Source organism: Coccinella septempunctata, chromosome 5 (assembly GCF_907165205.1).
Source record: "Coccinella septempunctata chromosome 5, icCocSept1.1, whole genome shotgun sequence".
Lineage (NCBI taxonomy): Eukaryota > Metazoa > Arthropoda > Insecta > Coleoptera > Coccinellidae > Coccinella > Coccinella septempunctata.
The window spans coordinates 28,147,540-28,163,408 of NC_058193.1; the positions used below are offsets into that span (position 1 = coordinate 28,147,540).

The window sequence follows — 15,869 nt, forward strand, 5'->3', positions numbered from 1 at the left end:
CAATATTAAACATAATCATACGGTATAAAATGTTTATTCCCGAAAATACTTATACGTATAATACTTAATATACATCACAGATAAAAAACTTATAATTAGAGGAATGTCGCATGAAGATAAAATACTACAAAATAGTAAAAACAAACACTTCGATCACGAGCATAGACAAGAAACAGGAAAAGAAATTTGGTTTCAACCCATTGTTGTATTCGGAATTTGGATCGGCTGTGTACTGAAAGTGTCTGAGGAAATGATTCATTTCCAATATTGTCGTTTCTTCTTCTTCTTCGATCCTGGTTTCCTTGAAATCCCACTTGACGGCCGTTGATGACGACGAGGATGTTACTGGCTTCGCAGTTGTAGGTATGGTGTCATTTAAAAGGAGTATTTTCATTTTGGTCAATGAAGGAAGCTCTGCAGCGGAGAAATTCTTTACTGAGAATTCCTGAATTATTGGATAATAACCTGGCGCATCCACCTGGAAAAGGAGAGTTTTGAAACTAATTGAATTTTTCAAAAGTACAACAGAAAATGTGTAATAAATGTTGATGTTATAAAGGTACAACAAAAATTTTCCAATTAGGAGGAATGTGTTGCAATAGAACTTCAGAATTTAAGTCTTCGAGCTTTTCTCTTATTCAAAATTGAAGTACCCATATCAAGAGTGGAGTACATTACGCTAGACCTCTTAGTAATATGATGTGTTTCATTCTTCAATGCTTTATCCTCAAAATATGCCGATTGTAGCTAAATTTTATCGTGTTATTATAATGATGTAGATGTAGATATACACAGAAAAATTTATAGGTAGTAGGTCAGGATTTAATTACTTTATTCAGTCTTCATAGGGACTTTTTTTGATTTCGTTGTCTATTCTATTTTTCTCTGTCCATTTTTCTTTCGTTATTCGAATGTACTTATCATCAAACTTAACTAAACTGTGAAATTGCACTGGAAATTATGATTTCTTTTCCGTGTACAATTCCAAAGGATCAGTATTCTAAATAATGAACCGAAACCGATATCTGACGTCATCTATATCATCCCAGATGTCTAGGTTATCTGTTTTGCGGGTCAAGTTACCTGAATTTATGAAATGAATGAACAACACAACATTTCTCCAACGTCATCAACAATCGTTTAGAAAACTACAATTTACTCTTCGAAAAAATGAGGGATATAGGTTTTGAGAGAGAAACTGCGATTAATGGAATATGTTACGAAGAATTACAAATGAATACCTGCAAAAAAATGGAATACAATTGTTGCTAAGAAAATTTGGTATTTATTGGAATATTCTATCAATTTGAAATTAACCAAATGAACTCTTCGATAACTAGTTTGCTATTTCTAATATTCCCTATGGAGTAATTTAGAGTGATAGAAACTATATGCTCAATACTCATTTATGTTTCAAAATCGAAACATCGATAATGTAGAACCATTAAATTTTACCTGAATCTGATAATTTCCCGGTAGAAGTAGTCTCCAGAACTCGCCCTTATTTGAAGGATGGAATGTTATATTTCTCCCAACAATTTTCAGGTCTGCTCTAGAAACTGGCTCATTAGTGACAGAATCCAACAATTGGCCTGTAACACCTCTATGTGCCTCCATAACGTATCGTAACAGAGCCTGAAAAATTAAAAATGAATTCACTTTGTACATCTTATTTTGTCGGTTATTACTACCATTTTATTTTCGTCCCATAAGTGGGGCAGCTCGCTGGCTCTAGGAAATTTACAACATGATATTTCCAACGTCAATTCCATACAACCATGTTTGGCGTAATTGTAATCTTGCATTCCCCCTGAAATTCAAAAATTCCAATGCAATCCATATTTTTGAGCTTAAAATTATAAAAGCTATCAATCGAAAGAATAATAATGATACAAAAACTGAAATGGTGTCTTTGGCATAACCTGAAATGAATAAAAACAAGTTTTCCTCACCAGAAAATGGGTACCATGCAGCACCATTGGTTATGCCACCTTGGAATTTTTTTCCATCATCGCAAATCACCCCCTTGTGCATTGTGAGATGATTTTGGGAATATACAGTAGCTAAATGTCGGAATACGTCATCATCCGGAGTCAAAGATGGTGGATTTATAGGTATGGAAGCTATAAAGTCGAAAAAAATTAGAGGTGTGCCATTTTGGTTTTCGAAATAAGGGTTAGTTTTAAAGGATGATTCACCGCGTGTTAAAAATTTGCATTGTTGGGGTTTACGACAAGGGACTTTCTCTTTTAAAATATTTTTAGACCTCTGGAGTTTAACTCATACCGGAAACAGACTACTTCTTTCCTTTTTCAAATGGCACATCCAGTATATCTCTGCATCGTTTTCAGCTTAAGAAAATTCATTGTCGAAATTGTAATTCATTTGTTATAAACATCTAATAAGTCGTTGTGGTGTATCACCCTATTGTAGTTGGCAAACATAGAGTGTCTAAAAATGGGACAACATTTTATGATTGTTGAACAGAATCATCGAAACGATTCAGGAGATAAAAAGCAATTAAAACGTAAAATTCTTTGGTGTCAGTGGAGTAATTGTTGGGTAGTAGGTACAGTCTTCGAAGATTTAGGTACCAAACAGTGAATGACAAAGGTTATCATGCTATGGTTAATCTTTTTTTTGTGACACATGGAGAATTTATCGAAATAGCCAATAAAAAAAACTGAATACACTACATCAAAAAATAAGGAGTTTGAACAAGTCTTTCTCTAACATGATTTTCCACCACCAAATCTACAATTATCCATACCCAAATATTGGATCCTCATTTCGTATTCCACCTGAGAATCTGTAACTGTCTCTATTCTTCTCAGAAGTGTCTTCCATCCTACAAAAATTGCCTACAATTCATTATCTGGAAAGGTCAACTGGCAACAAAATACGCGGAAGGAAAAAACGACAAAAATGTTACGATTTCAATTTGCGAATTATGAATCATTCTGAGCAACGTTGATCCTATCCTTTCTTCCCGATCTGAACAATACATTTTGAACAACAATACAAATCTAAACAACGTCAAAGAAATTATTTATTTAACAAAATGAGACGCGGAAAAAATTTTTAGAAGAAAATTATCGACTCACTTTCTTCCTTGACGGTGTCGAAAGGATAGTTTGCCACCACGGCTCCTCCATGAAGACCAGCGGATAATATGAAAGGAATCCGTTTCATCCAATTCATCACAGCAACAGTTTCGGGTTGTCTTGGAATCTTGTTGTCGTGGAAGAAATCCGGGAAGTTCCTGTTGAGATCTTCCACATCGCCCTGTTTTCCGTTCTTTCTTCCATATTCCCCAGCGCACATTCCTTCATGGGACACCGCGAAACCATCCGGATTCATCGTCGGTAGAAAATGGATCCGAGTGTTGTTGAGGAGCCACTGGATTGTGGTGTTCCTGTCGTATTCTGTTCGTAGGTACTGAGGAAATAATTCATGATAATTATTTGTGATTTGTTTACGTGATATTGATGAGTGGATATATGGCGATATTTGCTGATGAATTAATAACACCAAATAAAAAAGATCCAATAAAAAAGACTCAAAATATCGACCACAATATACCTAAATCTTGAAATTAACTAAAACTCATTAGAATTACTTAAGTTTTCTAGGATATATGAAGCTGTAAGTCACTGAAGTGAGTCAGAATTCTCATTTTCTCTTCGGACTTTTGAGAGACTTTTTACTGCGCCACTATACAGTAACAGTGAAATAACTGAAATAGAATTCTGATCACCTGAGAAGTATTAGGTGGGAGTTGCAGAATGGTGTATGCGCCAGTTAAAATTGTCATTACGGTAATGTTAATGAATAACTTCATGAATTCTACAGAACAATATGACATCATGTGAATGAAATCGTTCGAAATAAGTGGATTAGCCTACCTCCATAAAATTCAAGATGATTTCTCTGCCTACTGCTTCATTGCCATGGATATTTCCAATTAGTTTTATATTTGGCACTCCTAATGCATCTTTTTCTGCTGCAGTGAGTTCAATAGCCCAAAGTGGTATTTCTGGAAAACGAAACTTTAACTATTAACTTTCCACATTAAAATTATAGATAAATCCTGAAGATCAATCATAATCAGTGAATTATTTTACAGGGTTGCGATAAAGCATAGATCCAAGGGAATTTCTTTGAAACGAAAAAATATTTATGAAACTTTGCAGGCAAGTAAAATGACTCAAAAGCATCTGATGCAATATTTCATATTTAGCCACTATGCTTTCGGTTTTTACTCTCAGCAAATGCGAAGCTATGGCAACTTCGATTTGACTTAAACAACGTGATTCATGAGTGCAAACCTTAGTCTGTTTTAGGGCCAATTTCACCAAAGGGTGATTTAACTCCTCTTAATTTAACTCAGGTTAAAATTCCAACAAGCTCTTTCTAACACCTACTTTGTCTATGAAGTGAAATAGGGAGGGTAGAGAGACCACACAACACAGATACACCCCATTTTAACTCGGGTTGAAAAGCGTCATCGGCATAAATCGGCCAGTTTCTTTGCTTAGTGTCACATAAGTGGCACTTATGCTTCGCACACAGATGACACTTGTGTTTCGTCTCACAGGTGACACTTGTGATTCAACTCATATTCGATGGTTTTCCTTCGATGGTAAATGAAAAAATGAAATTGAGAAATGTAAAAAATTCGACGTTTTTCTTAGGCTTTCTTCGGGTATTTGGGGGTCGTTTAAGTGGGCAAAATTGTCAACTGAGCACAATTTGGTCCTCCGTGAAAAAACATAGCCGGTCAGGGATCGCCGAAAGGATTTCGTGCGAGCTCCCAAGCTCCTAACGTTTTGCCGTCAACGGCAAAAATCGCCGAAATTGAACTTTTTCGGAAATTGTTTTAAGTGACTTCCAGGGCCCCTATCTTGACGTTCTATACCTTTACGTGAAGGGCGTTTCTTCATGACCAACCAACTGCCTTTATAAAATTGAATTGTCTAAACTAAATGTAATTAAAATTGTATAACTTTGCCAATAAACCAAGGTAGAATTCAAGGTTTTGTAGAAATTCTAACGTATTTGAAAGATATGAATGAAGATATGCAGGGTGCCCCATTTGAATTAAAAAATTTAAGGCTATTGCCGGTGGAACCGCAAATACAGTACTAACATTGAACTTATCTGAAAAGATCCGAAAATATCGTTTTTTTTTCTTATTCACTTAGTTCTTAGTAATTTGTCCCAATCCTGTATAGCTACGGTGTAGGTACGGACATAAAACTACGGAAAAATGGTTCCCTAATTATCAGAACTGGACTTTAGATATTCGACGATACGACGATAGGCTCATTAAGGTAGTACAGCATATTATCATCTCTATAAAAATTCATTACGTTGCAAATCAAATTACATTATTTCCATCTCGTTAATAGCAGAAAAACAGATGTGCATACCACACAAATTATTTATCGAAACATTCGACGTCGAATAATTCACAGAGATATCTTTCATCACAGGTCGACGATATTATGTGGTTAGAGGAATCCGCAAAATGCAATTTATGGATAACTTTTTTATCTTAACGACAAAAAGCAGACATTCACTGACTTCCAGCCAAATTCATTTCCGATTGCAATGAAATAGTGCAAGGAAGTGTTGAGGTCGTTATACCCATGATAATACCATAACTCAAATAACAGAAAATCGTAGAAAAAGGATAGATAACATTAAAAATAGCTGTTCTATTTATACATTAGATCTTTCGGTTCCAAGTGTTAGTTCATAAATTCATCAACAAGTTATTTCCAATAACTTGAAGCGTATTTGAGGAGAAGTAAAGAACTGCAGCCTTATCGAACAAAGGATTGGAAAAAATTTGTTGAAATTTTCTTCGGCCAAATGCATTATTTACACCAGTTCAAGTCAGGGAAAGATAAAGTATAATAAAAACTATAAAAAATTTACGGAATTTTTTCGCTTTTAATGTAAGATCAAGATAGGCGTTTTCAATTATTATCAACTCAGAGGTTAAAATAAAATTTTCCAGTCACCTAAAATATTCAAACTACTGAAATTTTCCTTAAACAGTGCATTTTTATCGAACTTGGGAACCTTGAGGTGGTTAAAATTAAACAATGGGTTCAAGTACAGAACATGAGCTAAAATTCAAGCATTCACAGATCCACCCAATTTTTTATTTCAAGAGGTTTCGTTAAAAATGGAGGCGTGAACTGTTTCTCTCGTGATGTTTTTCAAAATATTATTACTGAAAATTGAAAATGATCAACCAATAATCGAATTTATAATCGACAACTTCAATTTTCGATCACCATCATGATATGCCACGTCTTCAATGGCTAGTTACTATTCCTACCTTTCAACGTTTTGATGTTTAAAAGATTTGAGTATCCAATTCTATTAATAATGCCCGTGTAATTATAAAAATAGCTTTATTTATAGTGGAACTCATATCTAAGCAAACTATAAAATTGAAAGCAAACTTCTGTTTCATGTCATAATCTACATTCAGATATGTATCAAATTTAGATCTACGATGATTTGTTTGGGAGATGCGCTTGTTTTGACCTTTGAAAAATTCCCATAAAGATTGGGTCGGTTAAAAAGACCGAAAGGTGGCACCTAGCTCGATGAAAATTAGAGATTTATCACTAAATGAGTACCTTTTTTACAATATGTATTACTCTCAGATCTGAAATGATTTTTCTAGGAGATGAGACCTCCGCAAAATTCCCAGTTAAAAATTCGTCAAGACCGAACGAATAAACTAAACTCGATAAAATTTCGAGATTCATTGGTAGAAGAGTTGCACGTTTTTTGTTTCATTCGAATCTTATGAAATTTTATATAAGGAAATACAATAAATATTATAACCAAATAGCTGAAATTTTTCAGTCCAATATCAAGTTGACTCCACTTGCTGATTATTGTAGTTATATTTTGACATAAATTTTCATCATCAGTATTAAAAAGATGCAACATAAATCACAGCATGGTTAATTACTTTAAGAACCAAATAGATGCAATCTATAAGGTAATAATTCCTGGAGCATTCAGAGATCTCTATAATTAACATAGGTAACGTTTTTGTTCATCAATAAAAATTCATAAAATGTGTGAAGGTTCGTTGTAACTGACATTGAAATATGAATTATATTGTAACTATACTACATGGAAAAAGAGTATTATTGTATTTAAATGATGGTCATCAATTCGAAATATCCATTTCAGCTCGCGAAACATAATTTTCAATGTTGTGAGAGGTTGTGCATGTTCGAAGTACATTTTTTTTTAATTAATATTTTATGGATTATAAAGATCATTTGAAAATATTGCATTTTAAAATCGTTTCATTCACGTTTATGGATAATAATTTTATGTTACAGGTTGCAGTGAAACAAACTCTCCAACAACAATAAATTCTCGATTGAAAATCGACTTAGGATTTTTTTATTGCCTCCTTACTCCCATAGAATGTCTACTCAATTTCTAGGAATGAAAGTATAATTATTTTTCAGGTGTCATCTCAAGAAAGCTGTATTTTATAAGCAGGAGATCCTCAAAAAAGAAATTTTTATGAATATGACAAATTATTTCTTGACAAGGAATCATTCTTTGAATTTTTTCTCAACTTTATTTAGGTGCACATTTACACCCTGTTTATGATCATAATCCCATATTAACTTTCGGTGTATGAACTACCGCAAAGAAAAGAATAAATAAGTTTGTGAAGCACCAATTGAAAGTAGTAGTAACAGTCGTTTATTGCAAATATAAGCATATAAGCAATTGGCCATCGACCTGAGGTCCTTCAGCCTAAACCAATTGAAATATTTTTTGTATTCAAATAACTTTTATTAATGGTCAAAGGAATTTATGACGAAAAACTGATCTTGAGTACCAGAATTCTATACTAAAATTTCTATAATAAGTTGGCGAATTGTCTTTACTGAATAAATATACTCTTTTTTTACAAATTTTTCTATCTAGAAAAACAAAACAATATCATATATGAATATGGAACAAAAGTAACTGTTCATTACTTGTTCATTGAGTCAAAATTTGTGGAGAACGGCAGAACAAAAACATCCTACTTTTCTGCTATCCAAAATATTTCAACTTCATGAAAACATTTTTCTTTTTTGTGATAATATGCTGTTATATATGCCGAAAATGTAGCACTTGAGATTTCATGAAACCTAAAATTACATTCAAGTACTTATATCCAAAAATATTTCCCACTGAAACTCCATCTGTATTTTCATCAAATCAGTTCTTCTCCCTCTGTTGGGGATTCTGGAAATGTCTGTGAAATTTCTTCCGAAATAATCGCGTTTTTACTTACTATTCAAAGAACTTCCGATCTTCTCCAATCTAGTCCTGATGTTAGTGGTGGAATTGGTAAAATTTTTCAAAACCTGCTCTAGTTCACTATTGTTATGATACTTAAAAGTTAAACACGAACATTCTAGCACAATACAAAAAAAGACGAGAAGTGTTAAACACAGTTCATGAAGCCGCTCGCACCACATCTCAATTTCGGGAAATTAGTCCAGGAACCCCGTACCAAGCCAGCGATCCAGCTGAGGAATAGTAGCGTCAAACCATATCAACTTCGCCTGCTGTGTACTTTATTTATCGTGTTGTCAGGAAACCAGACTCAGTATGAATTAGATATTATTGAATCAGATATACACCTATTCCTACTATAATTAGGTCGGAAAGCGATTAATAAGTTCATTGGTGAAAACTCTATCGGTGCCGACTGGTGGTAATGCAAGGTTAGCGCTGCGTGTATGAAACAGAAATGCGCAAATATGTTCGGAAAACTCAAAGCTACCTTTAGCAGCAGATTGGAAATTGAATCTGCTTCCACTCTCAGCGACCAATAGACCTGTACCTACGAGTACAACAACAACGTGGGCTTGAATTCTATAATGATTACTCAGTTACCTACTGCATTATCCACTATACTGGGTGATTCACGAAGACCGTTCGTATTTCAATCAAAGACTCGAGATAAACACTTAAAATTTTATAATTAAGCCTTGTTAGGAGAGATGTATTCCAGGAAAATAATTAAGATTCCTTCGACTTCATATAACAAAACTTTTTTTAATCTTTATTTTGAACATTGTTTTAATGAGTCACTGACATATTATTCTCAGAAAATTCGTATTTTTTTCTTCACCATGACTTCTGAAGAATGGATGACTCTTTAATAATGTAAACGAGAACCAGACCATGAGATTTTATCCTTTATCTTGGAAAATAAGCATTTAAAAGCAGTGGTATATACACTATTTTTTAACGTACATAATACCAGCTGACCAATAAAAAAATTAGTTTTGAGGTTTTAATCGTGACTGACTTTGACATTGAAATAGAAACATCCTGTATGTTCAACGGAATTTTTAATTAATGAAGGAGAAGCATTGGTATGTTTTGTTATAGAAGGTACTAGCTAGAAAATTATGAATTTTCATGCAAAGATTTACATTGAAAATTTTAAGGGTTTTTTAATTTCCTAAGAAAAATATGCAAGTGACACCTTAAAATAATGTAGAATTCAATGGGTAATCTGATTATCAGTCGAACGTTTCTGAATTCATCTCTTCTAACAAAGCTCAACTAAACTAAAATTTCAAGTGTTTATATATTAAGTCTTCCTTTGAAATATTCTAACGAACGGTCTTCGTGAATCACCCTGTATCATGGTCTTTCACGCAAAGTGTACATTGGACCTATCCATACAAGAAACAGAATGAGATTGTTTACGGATGAATGGGATTGTGATTTTTCAAAAAAGCATTGCAAATTTCGCTTGAAGAATTATCACTTCAGAGAAGCTTAGGTAATCTACTCTACTACTGGAAAAAAAATTATATGAAAGACCCACACCAGTTTTTATAATCACCGCTCAAATTTTTTCGCTACGCTTTATTGACACCCTCTATTATTTCATGGGAATTCTAATTATAATTACTCAATAACTGACCGAGTTTAAATCTGGCATTATAACAGATAATATCTTGCGTATCACTGTTGTCGGTAACAGGTACAATCCAAAAGCACTGACATGAAATTAAACTGTAAGATTATCCATTTTGCCATCACTGTATAACTTTCTTGAAAGAATAAAACTGTAGTCAGCATGGAAAATCCTTTTTTTTATTTTCTGAGTATGCCTTCTTGGATAAAGGAGTAGATGCAAGTATGCAAAAAATTATCATCTCTAGTAACGTACACAAATAGAAGTACCTTCCTGGAATGAAGTTTTGAATAACAATGCATGACTAACGATATAGGTCATATGAAAACTCCCATAAAAGCAAATTCTATAAACCAGTAAACAATATCCCATGTGTGAACCTTGAAATCAACAATTCAATAGCACAGATTGATGGGTCACTGCATCATTACGTATCCTAGGTAATAATAACGGAGAAATCGTTAGATGATTGCAAGATTTGTGTAGGTGGTTTCCTATAATTTAAATGATCATTTTCGGAATGAATATTCCCATGAAATACCAATTGTTGGATACTGGAGGTTTGGAGAAGATATTTATATTTCCTATTTTTCATATCTACATATCCATCACAGAGAAGACAAATAAAATTCCTAAGCAGAAAAAATTATTATCTTACTTTCGATTCTTTTTGGTTCAAATAAAACGTGAGCCATTATGAAGTATTCAACCTATCGCTTCATATATTCAAATTAAAGGTGAAAATTAAACGTTATCAAGCTTTGAAGTTGAACATCCGTTGTGGTTTTCAATCCGGTAGATAGATCCTCATTAATCGGAATTGTGGGTTCTTATTTGTTAATTAAACTTCGACAAATGACCTTTAAACATACATATATGTATTTTGTAGATCCGGACAATCTAATTGAAGGTTTAGCTTTCATGACTTGGTAGCAGAAAGATTCTTACTTCGTAAAATTTTATAGTGCTCACTTGAAATAGACACTATTGGTACTAGTTAGGTACCCACAATTTTTTTTTTCAATTTTATTCATTTCATTCTAGCAAAGTTTCATAATTGCCTTGCATAAGTTTAAGAGTTTCCAAAGAACTATCATAGATATTATTATGTCGATTGAATTCAGTACCAGAATTAAGCACCATGAATCCTTCCGCATATTCATTGAAAAATTCAAAATTATTGCGATGATAATACCTACTTATTTTTTAATAACCGAATCTTAATTTTTTTTGCATTGTTACACAAAGGAAGAAAACAAACAGACTTTCAGACTAGTTTATTATTCATTTTCTCGATTTTGTATTTTTTTCTAATGAAGAATGATGAAATTCAAGAAATTAAAAATTAAATCGTTTCTTCTATAATATATTTCAATCAATAAAATCAGTTAAGAAAAAATGTGGAAATAATACGCGAGATTCCATTTATTTCAGGGATATAAAATTATCTGTACTGCGCACTAAGCTCGAATTAGATTCCCTTTGAATCATTGAAATAAAATCTGCCTTCTGGCTAGGAAAACCTGTCAGCTGTGTTATCCTAGGTGCCTTATCGTACCAACATTTATAGAAACAGTAATTATGTACATATCTTATCGCAGTTCATGAGCAATATAAATTCAGGACACACGGAGTTCTGTTGTGTTTAACTAGGATCGATTCATTACTATTTCCAATTTGGTTAGTTTGGGAAATTCTTCGTCTTCATATTCTACAATGAATGTGTTCTCAACGGTTTCATAGCCATCTGCGTCAACCTGCAATCAGAACAAAATAAGAGTTCAATAGAGATGAAAACCCTTAGTCGAACTGTCCAGATTGATATGTTCTTCGATAATATCATCAACCTGTTTTTATTCAGCAATTATTTCAGCCCTTTCAATCATTTTTATCTAACCGAAGGTGTTAGTATAATCTTATTGGAAATGAATTACTGAAATAACGTTTTTATGTGTGTGTTTGTACCATTCAAAAATGTAACCAAATAACCTTGGTTCCATTGAGAATTTTTAACATATAAAGAGGAAAAAATGCTTTATCTTCGAGGAAAACTTCGTAGTCCACCGCATTTTCGGGAATATCCTGAATTATTTTGGGTGTGAATGGATTTCTTCTTCTCATTCAACTTCAGAGAATATTTTTCCTCGTTTGATTTTCACACGAATTATTGTTTCTTATCAATCAGTCTTACCCTCAAGTAATATTTTCCTGGTAAAAGAATTTTCCATAATCTACCATCTTCGTTGGTGTGAATAACCTTGTCTATGCCCAAAATAGTTACATTTGCATTTGTTATTGGTTTTCCGGTATTTGACTCTCTGACATTAGCTGTGACACCTCGGTTTGCTTCACAACAAAACATGATGAGAGACTGGAAAAAAAATTAAAAAAAAAATTGTGTCTTACAGTAGTAATTAAGATATGAACTTGAAATGAATAATATTTTCCTGTTCACAATATAAAAGAGTGATTGAAGAAATATTGAAAATAATTGAGAAAATAATATATAAATAAATTCATCACCTTCTTGTTCTGTTCCCAAATTTCTGTAAGGTTTTCCTCGGGTGGGTATTTGCAACAGGATATTTCAAAAGTTAAAGCCATGGTTCCATGCTCAATATAATTATAATCTTGCATACCACCTGCAAATTTTTGTAAATATTTAATAGCTCCTTCCGAAAGAATGAGGATATATCATGAAAATCTATCTAGCTATAATTAATGAGAAAAACAGCAACTTCTGGTCGACAAAAACTTTCAAAATTATACAATATATACGTAGTGATTACGGAAGATACAGCAAAATGCAGGAGCTGATTCCTTGCCGAAAATATTGTAATATTTCATGAGGAAATATGAGATAAATATTCACCATTTCTGAGAAATAGGGTGTCAAATATGGAAACATTATCCAAGTTTTACTTAATGAATTGAAAATGCAAGAGATAGATCGTGAAATTTATGAATTAATCTTTCGTTATTCTGAAAAGTTTTTCTTGAAAACGGTTGAGTTTAGAGTATTCGATTAAGAGTACCTTCTTTTGGCCAAACACCCAAGACAGATTTATTGATGTAACTTAAGAACAATAATTGAAGTCTGGAATCTTCATTATTCAATATGGCTACATAAAAGAAAGAATAATAATCCTACCCAAAAAGTAATACCATGATGCTCCTCTTGTGATACCACCTGGAAAAGTTTCATTATCACAGAAAATCGTTTGCTGGTACATGACAACATTGTTCCTTGCATAAACGTTTGCAATATGCTCGAATATTTTGTCATCAGGAGTAATACTCGATTGACCTAAAACAGAGAATGCAAGAAACGCCGATTATTACTGAAGTAAAGAATTATTTCTTTTGTAAAATTTAAATATTAAGGGTTGATTTTGCAGTATCCTAGAGAGGTGCTTATTTATCAATTAGGTGTTGATTTTTCGAACAACCAAGACCCTTAACAATAGTCTAAACTGAAGATCAATTGAGCAACATCGAGGTAGGCTGATACTGTATGTATACCAAAAAAATTTCTGCACTTTCTGAAGCATCTGCACTTCACTGAAATTTTTATCATCTACTAAATATGAAAGTAAAATTTCATACTCACTCTCGTACCCATATTTGGTCTTCGTCATTTTATGGAAAGGATAAATAGTAACCACAGCCCCAGCATGTAAGTCCCCGGCTAAAACGAATGAAACATTCCTATTCCACTCTTTTATGGCTTTTGTTTCGACCTGTTCTACTTCCTCTTCTCCTGGTACAAAATTAGGAAAGTTTCTGTTCAGATCGTAATCATCCAGATTGTTCCTCCCCTCAAGTCCCGCACAATCACCAATTTCGGCAACCTCCCAACCATCCGGATTTAAGCACGGTAAAATATGAATCCTGGTATTATCAAGCAGCCAGCGAATCCTGTCGTTTTCGTCATAGTTTGATATCAAATACTGAAATGAAGGTTTCGGAGTTCTATATCTCACAGTTAGTTCAGTTGGAAGCCTAAAATTGCATTTAGAATGAGAAAATTCAAAAGTTTTGGTGATAATCTGGTGTGCAACAAACCGATCGTATTTTGTTCGGTAAACATCTGCATGAAAAGTGGTGATATTGATGAGGGGCTAAGGTTAAGGAAGAAAGAACATTTTACTGAAAATATAACGTCGAGGCCTCGTTTTAATATCTGCATAATCCAAGGAGAGGTTAAGTACTACCTTCGAATACTGGTACTGCTAGGAACCCATTGGTGCAGGAGGAGAAGAATGTAAAATGTTTTTTCTTGATAAAGGGAAAGAACATACTTCTCTAAGAGAAATTACATTCCTATTTAGATTTTGATACTGTAGAAAGCGAAATACTGCACCTATTTTATATCACGAAGGTTCATTCTGAGTTTAGATGATAGCAATCACTATTGTGACAGAAACCTAATGATTATCATAGGAGCTATTGAAAGAGCTTTACCTCAATCAAATGGAGAAGGATTTCCCTGCCAGGTGTTTCATTTCCGTGAATATTCCCTGTCAATTGGATGTTTGGAACTGTTTCCGAATTATTCTTGGCTGCAGTCAGCTCAAAAACTAGAAGATCACGACCTGCGAAGATCATGAATTATCTCAGGAAACAGATAAATGTGAATTCTCTATGTTATTCTATAAAACTTCTTGAACCAAAGCTAGTAAGGAACATTCTTGTGAAGTAGTCTTTTGGTACTCTCCAATTCTAATTAATTCTAAAGAGAACTCATCAGGATAATGAATACGAATGCACTGAAACGCACTTCATTGAGCCCTCAATTTATACATGGAAAAATATGTATCTGAATCATTTGTGAGCGAAATAATTATATTATATTGTGGTATATTGTGCAATTTTTCACAGATTGATAAAAAATTGTCGAAAATAGTTTTTCAAGAGTTTATTGAAAGTGCAGATTTCACAATATAACAATTTAGACTCACCCCCTTTAGACTTTCCAATCGAATACACCCTGGCTTCAAGTGGTTCCCTCACGTTTTCGCTAAATTCATACATCAATCGTTCTAATTCATCTTGACTATGGTACCTGAATTCCAAACTGAACACGTAAACTATCGAGATCAAAAAGAATATCAGAATGTAATGTAGATTAACGTAAGGAGCCATCTTCAACAATCTAAGTATTATATTCAATCATCTTTCGACGTGTATGGAATGAATGTCCTAGTTACCGTCCTATAGGGCCCTCCCAGAGTTATTATTCTATTACGAACAGGGAAGTGAAATGAATCTTCCAATTTGAAACGAGATAATGTATAGGAGGTTTTTGACAGAGTGTATATTTGAAGTTGAGGAAATGAAGTAGGGACATTTAAATCCTCGTTCCAAGGAACAAAAGTGTTATCACTTTGAGCAAATGTGTGTAATTTTCGAATATTGAGCCAAAAATGAAGATTCGTGGTTGAATTCAATTCTTCTGTCCGTCTGTTCTGAGTTTACACTGCAACTTCCAACAAGAAAGAATAGCTAAGTTCTAATTAAGGGTTAATTTAATTGGCAAAACCTATCCTATGGTCTCAGAGTTACCAAGGCACTTTTGGAAAGAGTATCGACCCTATTGGATTAACTCAGTAGCAGGTAGTAAAAAATGGCTGGATAACAAACTTGTAGAAGTCATCCCAGATAGTGGAGGTTTTTGAAACTTCAGAATTAAAGGGTAGGCTGTAAACTATGTGATCTAGAAAACAACTCCCATGGGGGACACAATAAACCTTAAGAACGCAGTGCAATGAAACCCTTCTTAAATCTACAATAATACGTGAATTTGATAAATACTCTACATTCTCCATAACAAGACACCCCTATCGCGTTACCTTCGGAATACAGAATTATTTTTACCCCT

The 15,869-nt window shown here is 33.5% G+C and overlaps 2 protein-coding genes across 3 annotated transcripts; both read right to left on the reverse strand.

Moving 5' to 3' along the window:
- Positions 1-18: 18 nt before the first annotated feature.
- Positions 19-8,869, reverse strand: LOC123312784 (carboxypeptidase D-like). 2 transcript variants are annotated; one of them, XM_044897274.1, is made up of 8 exons: positions 8,342-8,869; positions 3,906-4,036; positions 3,105-3,438; positions 2,771-2,848; positions 1,953-2,123; positions 1,692-1,810; positions 1,456-1,635; positions 19-478 (listed from the first exon to the last, which is right to left on the reverse strand). In XM_044897274.1, exons 1-8 carry the CDS (start codon positions 8,526-8,528, stop codon positions 125-127), a joined length of 1,554 nt encoding a protein of 517 aa, XP_044753209.1. In that variant the 5' UTR covers positions 8,529-8,869; the 3' UTR covers positions 19-124. The 2 variants fall into 2 exon arrangements, with proteins under 2 accessions (XP_044753209.1, XP_044753210.1); XM_044897275.1 differs by lacking the exon at positions 2,771-2,848 and having other exon boundaries at positions 8,342-8,864.
- A 2,645-nt stretch (positions 8,870-11,514) lies between these two features.
- Positions 11,515-15,304, reverse strand: LOC123312785 (carboxypeptidase D-like). The gene is made up of 7 exons (XM_044897276.1): positions 14,950-15,304; positions 14,453-14,583; positions 13,599-13,938; positions 13,140-13,295; positions 12,512-12,630; positions 12,180-12,359; positions 11,515-11,745 (listed from the first exon to the last, which is right to left on the reverse strand). Exons 1-7 carry the CDS (start codon positions 15,131-15,133, stop codon positions 11,638-11,640), a joined length of 1,218 nt encoding a protein of 405 aa, XP_044753211.1. The 5' UTR covers positions 15,134-15,304; the 3' UTR covers positions 11,515-11,637.
- Between the last annotated feature and the right edge of the window lie 565 nt (positions 15,305-15,869).

Coding starts and splice junctions, on each gene's coding strand:
- LOC123312784 (XM_044897274.1), bottom strand. CDS start 8,528: ATGTGGTGCGAGCGGCTTCATGAACTGTGTTTAACACTTCTCGTCTTT. Junction 1,636..1,691: donor TATGGGACGAAAATAAAATG/GTAGTAATAACC, acceptor TTAATTTTTCAG/GCTCTGTTACGATACGTTAT. Junction 479..1,455: donor CGGGAAATTATCAGATTCAG/GTAAAATTTAAT, acceptor CTCCTTTTCCAG/GTGGATGCGCCAGGTTATTA.
- LOC123312785 (XM_044897276.1), bottom strand. CDS start 15,133: ATGGCTCCTTACGTTAATCTACATTACATTCTGATATTCTTTTTGATC. Junction 13,939..14,452: donor TCCTTCTCCATTTGATTGAG/GTAAAGCTCTTT, acceptor CCTTCATTTCAG/TATTTGATATCAAACTATGA. Junction 12,631..13,139: donor ATCATGGTATTACTTTTTGG/GTAGGATTATTA, acceptor AAAAATTTGCAG/GTGGTATGCAAGATTATAAT.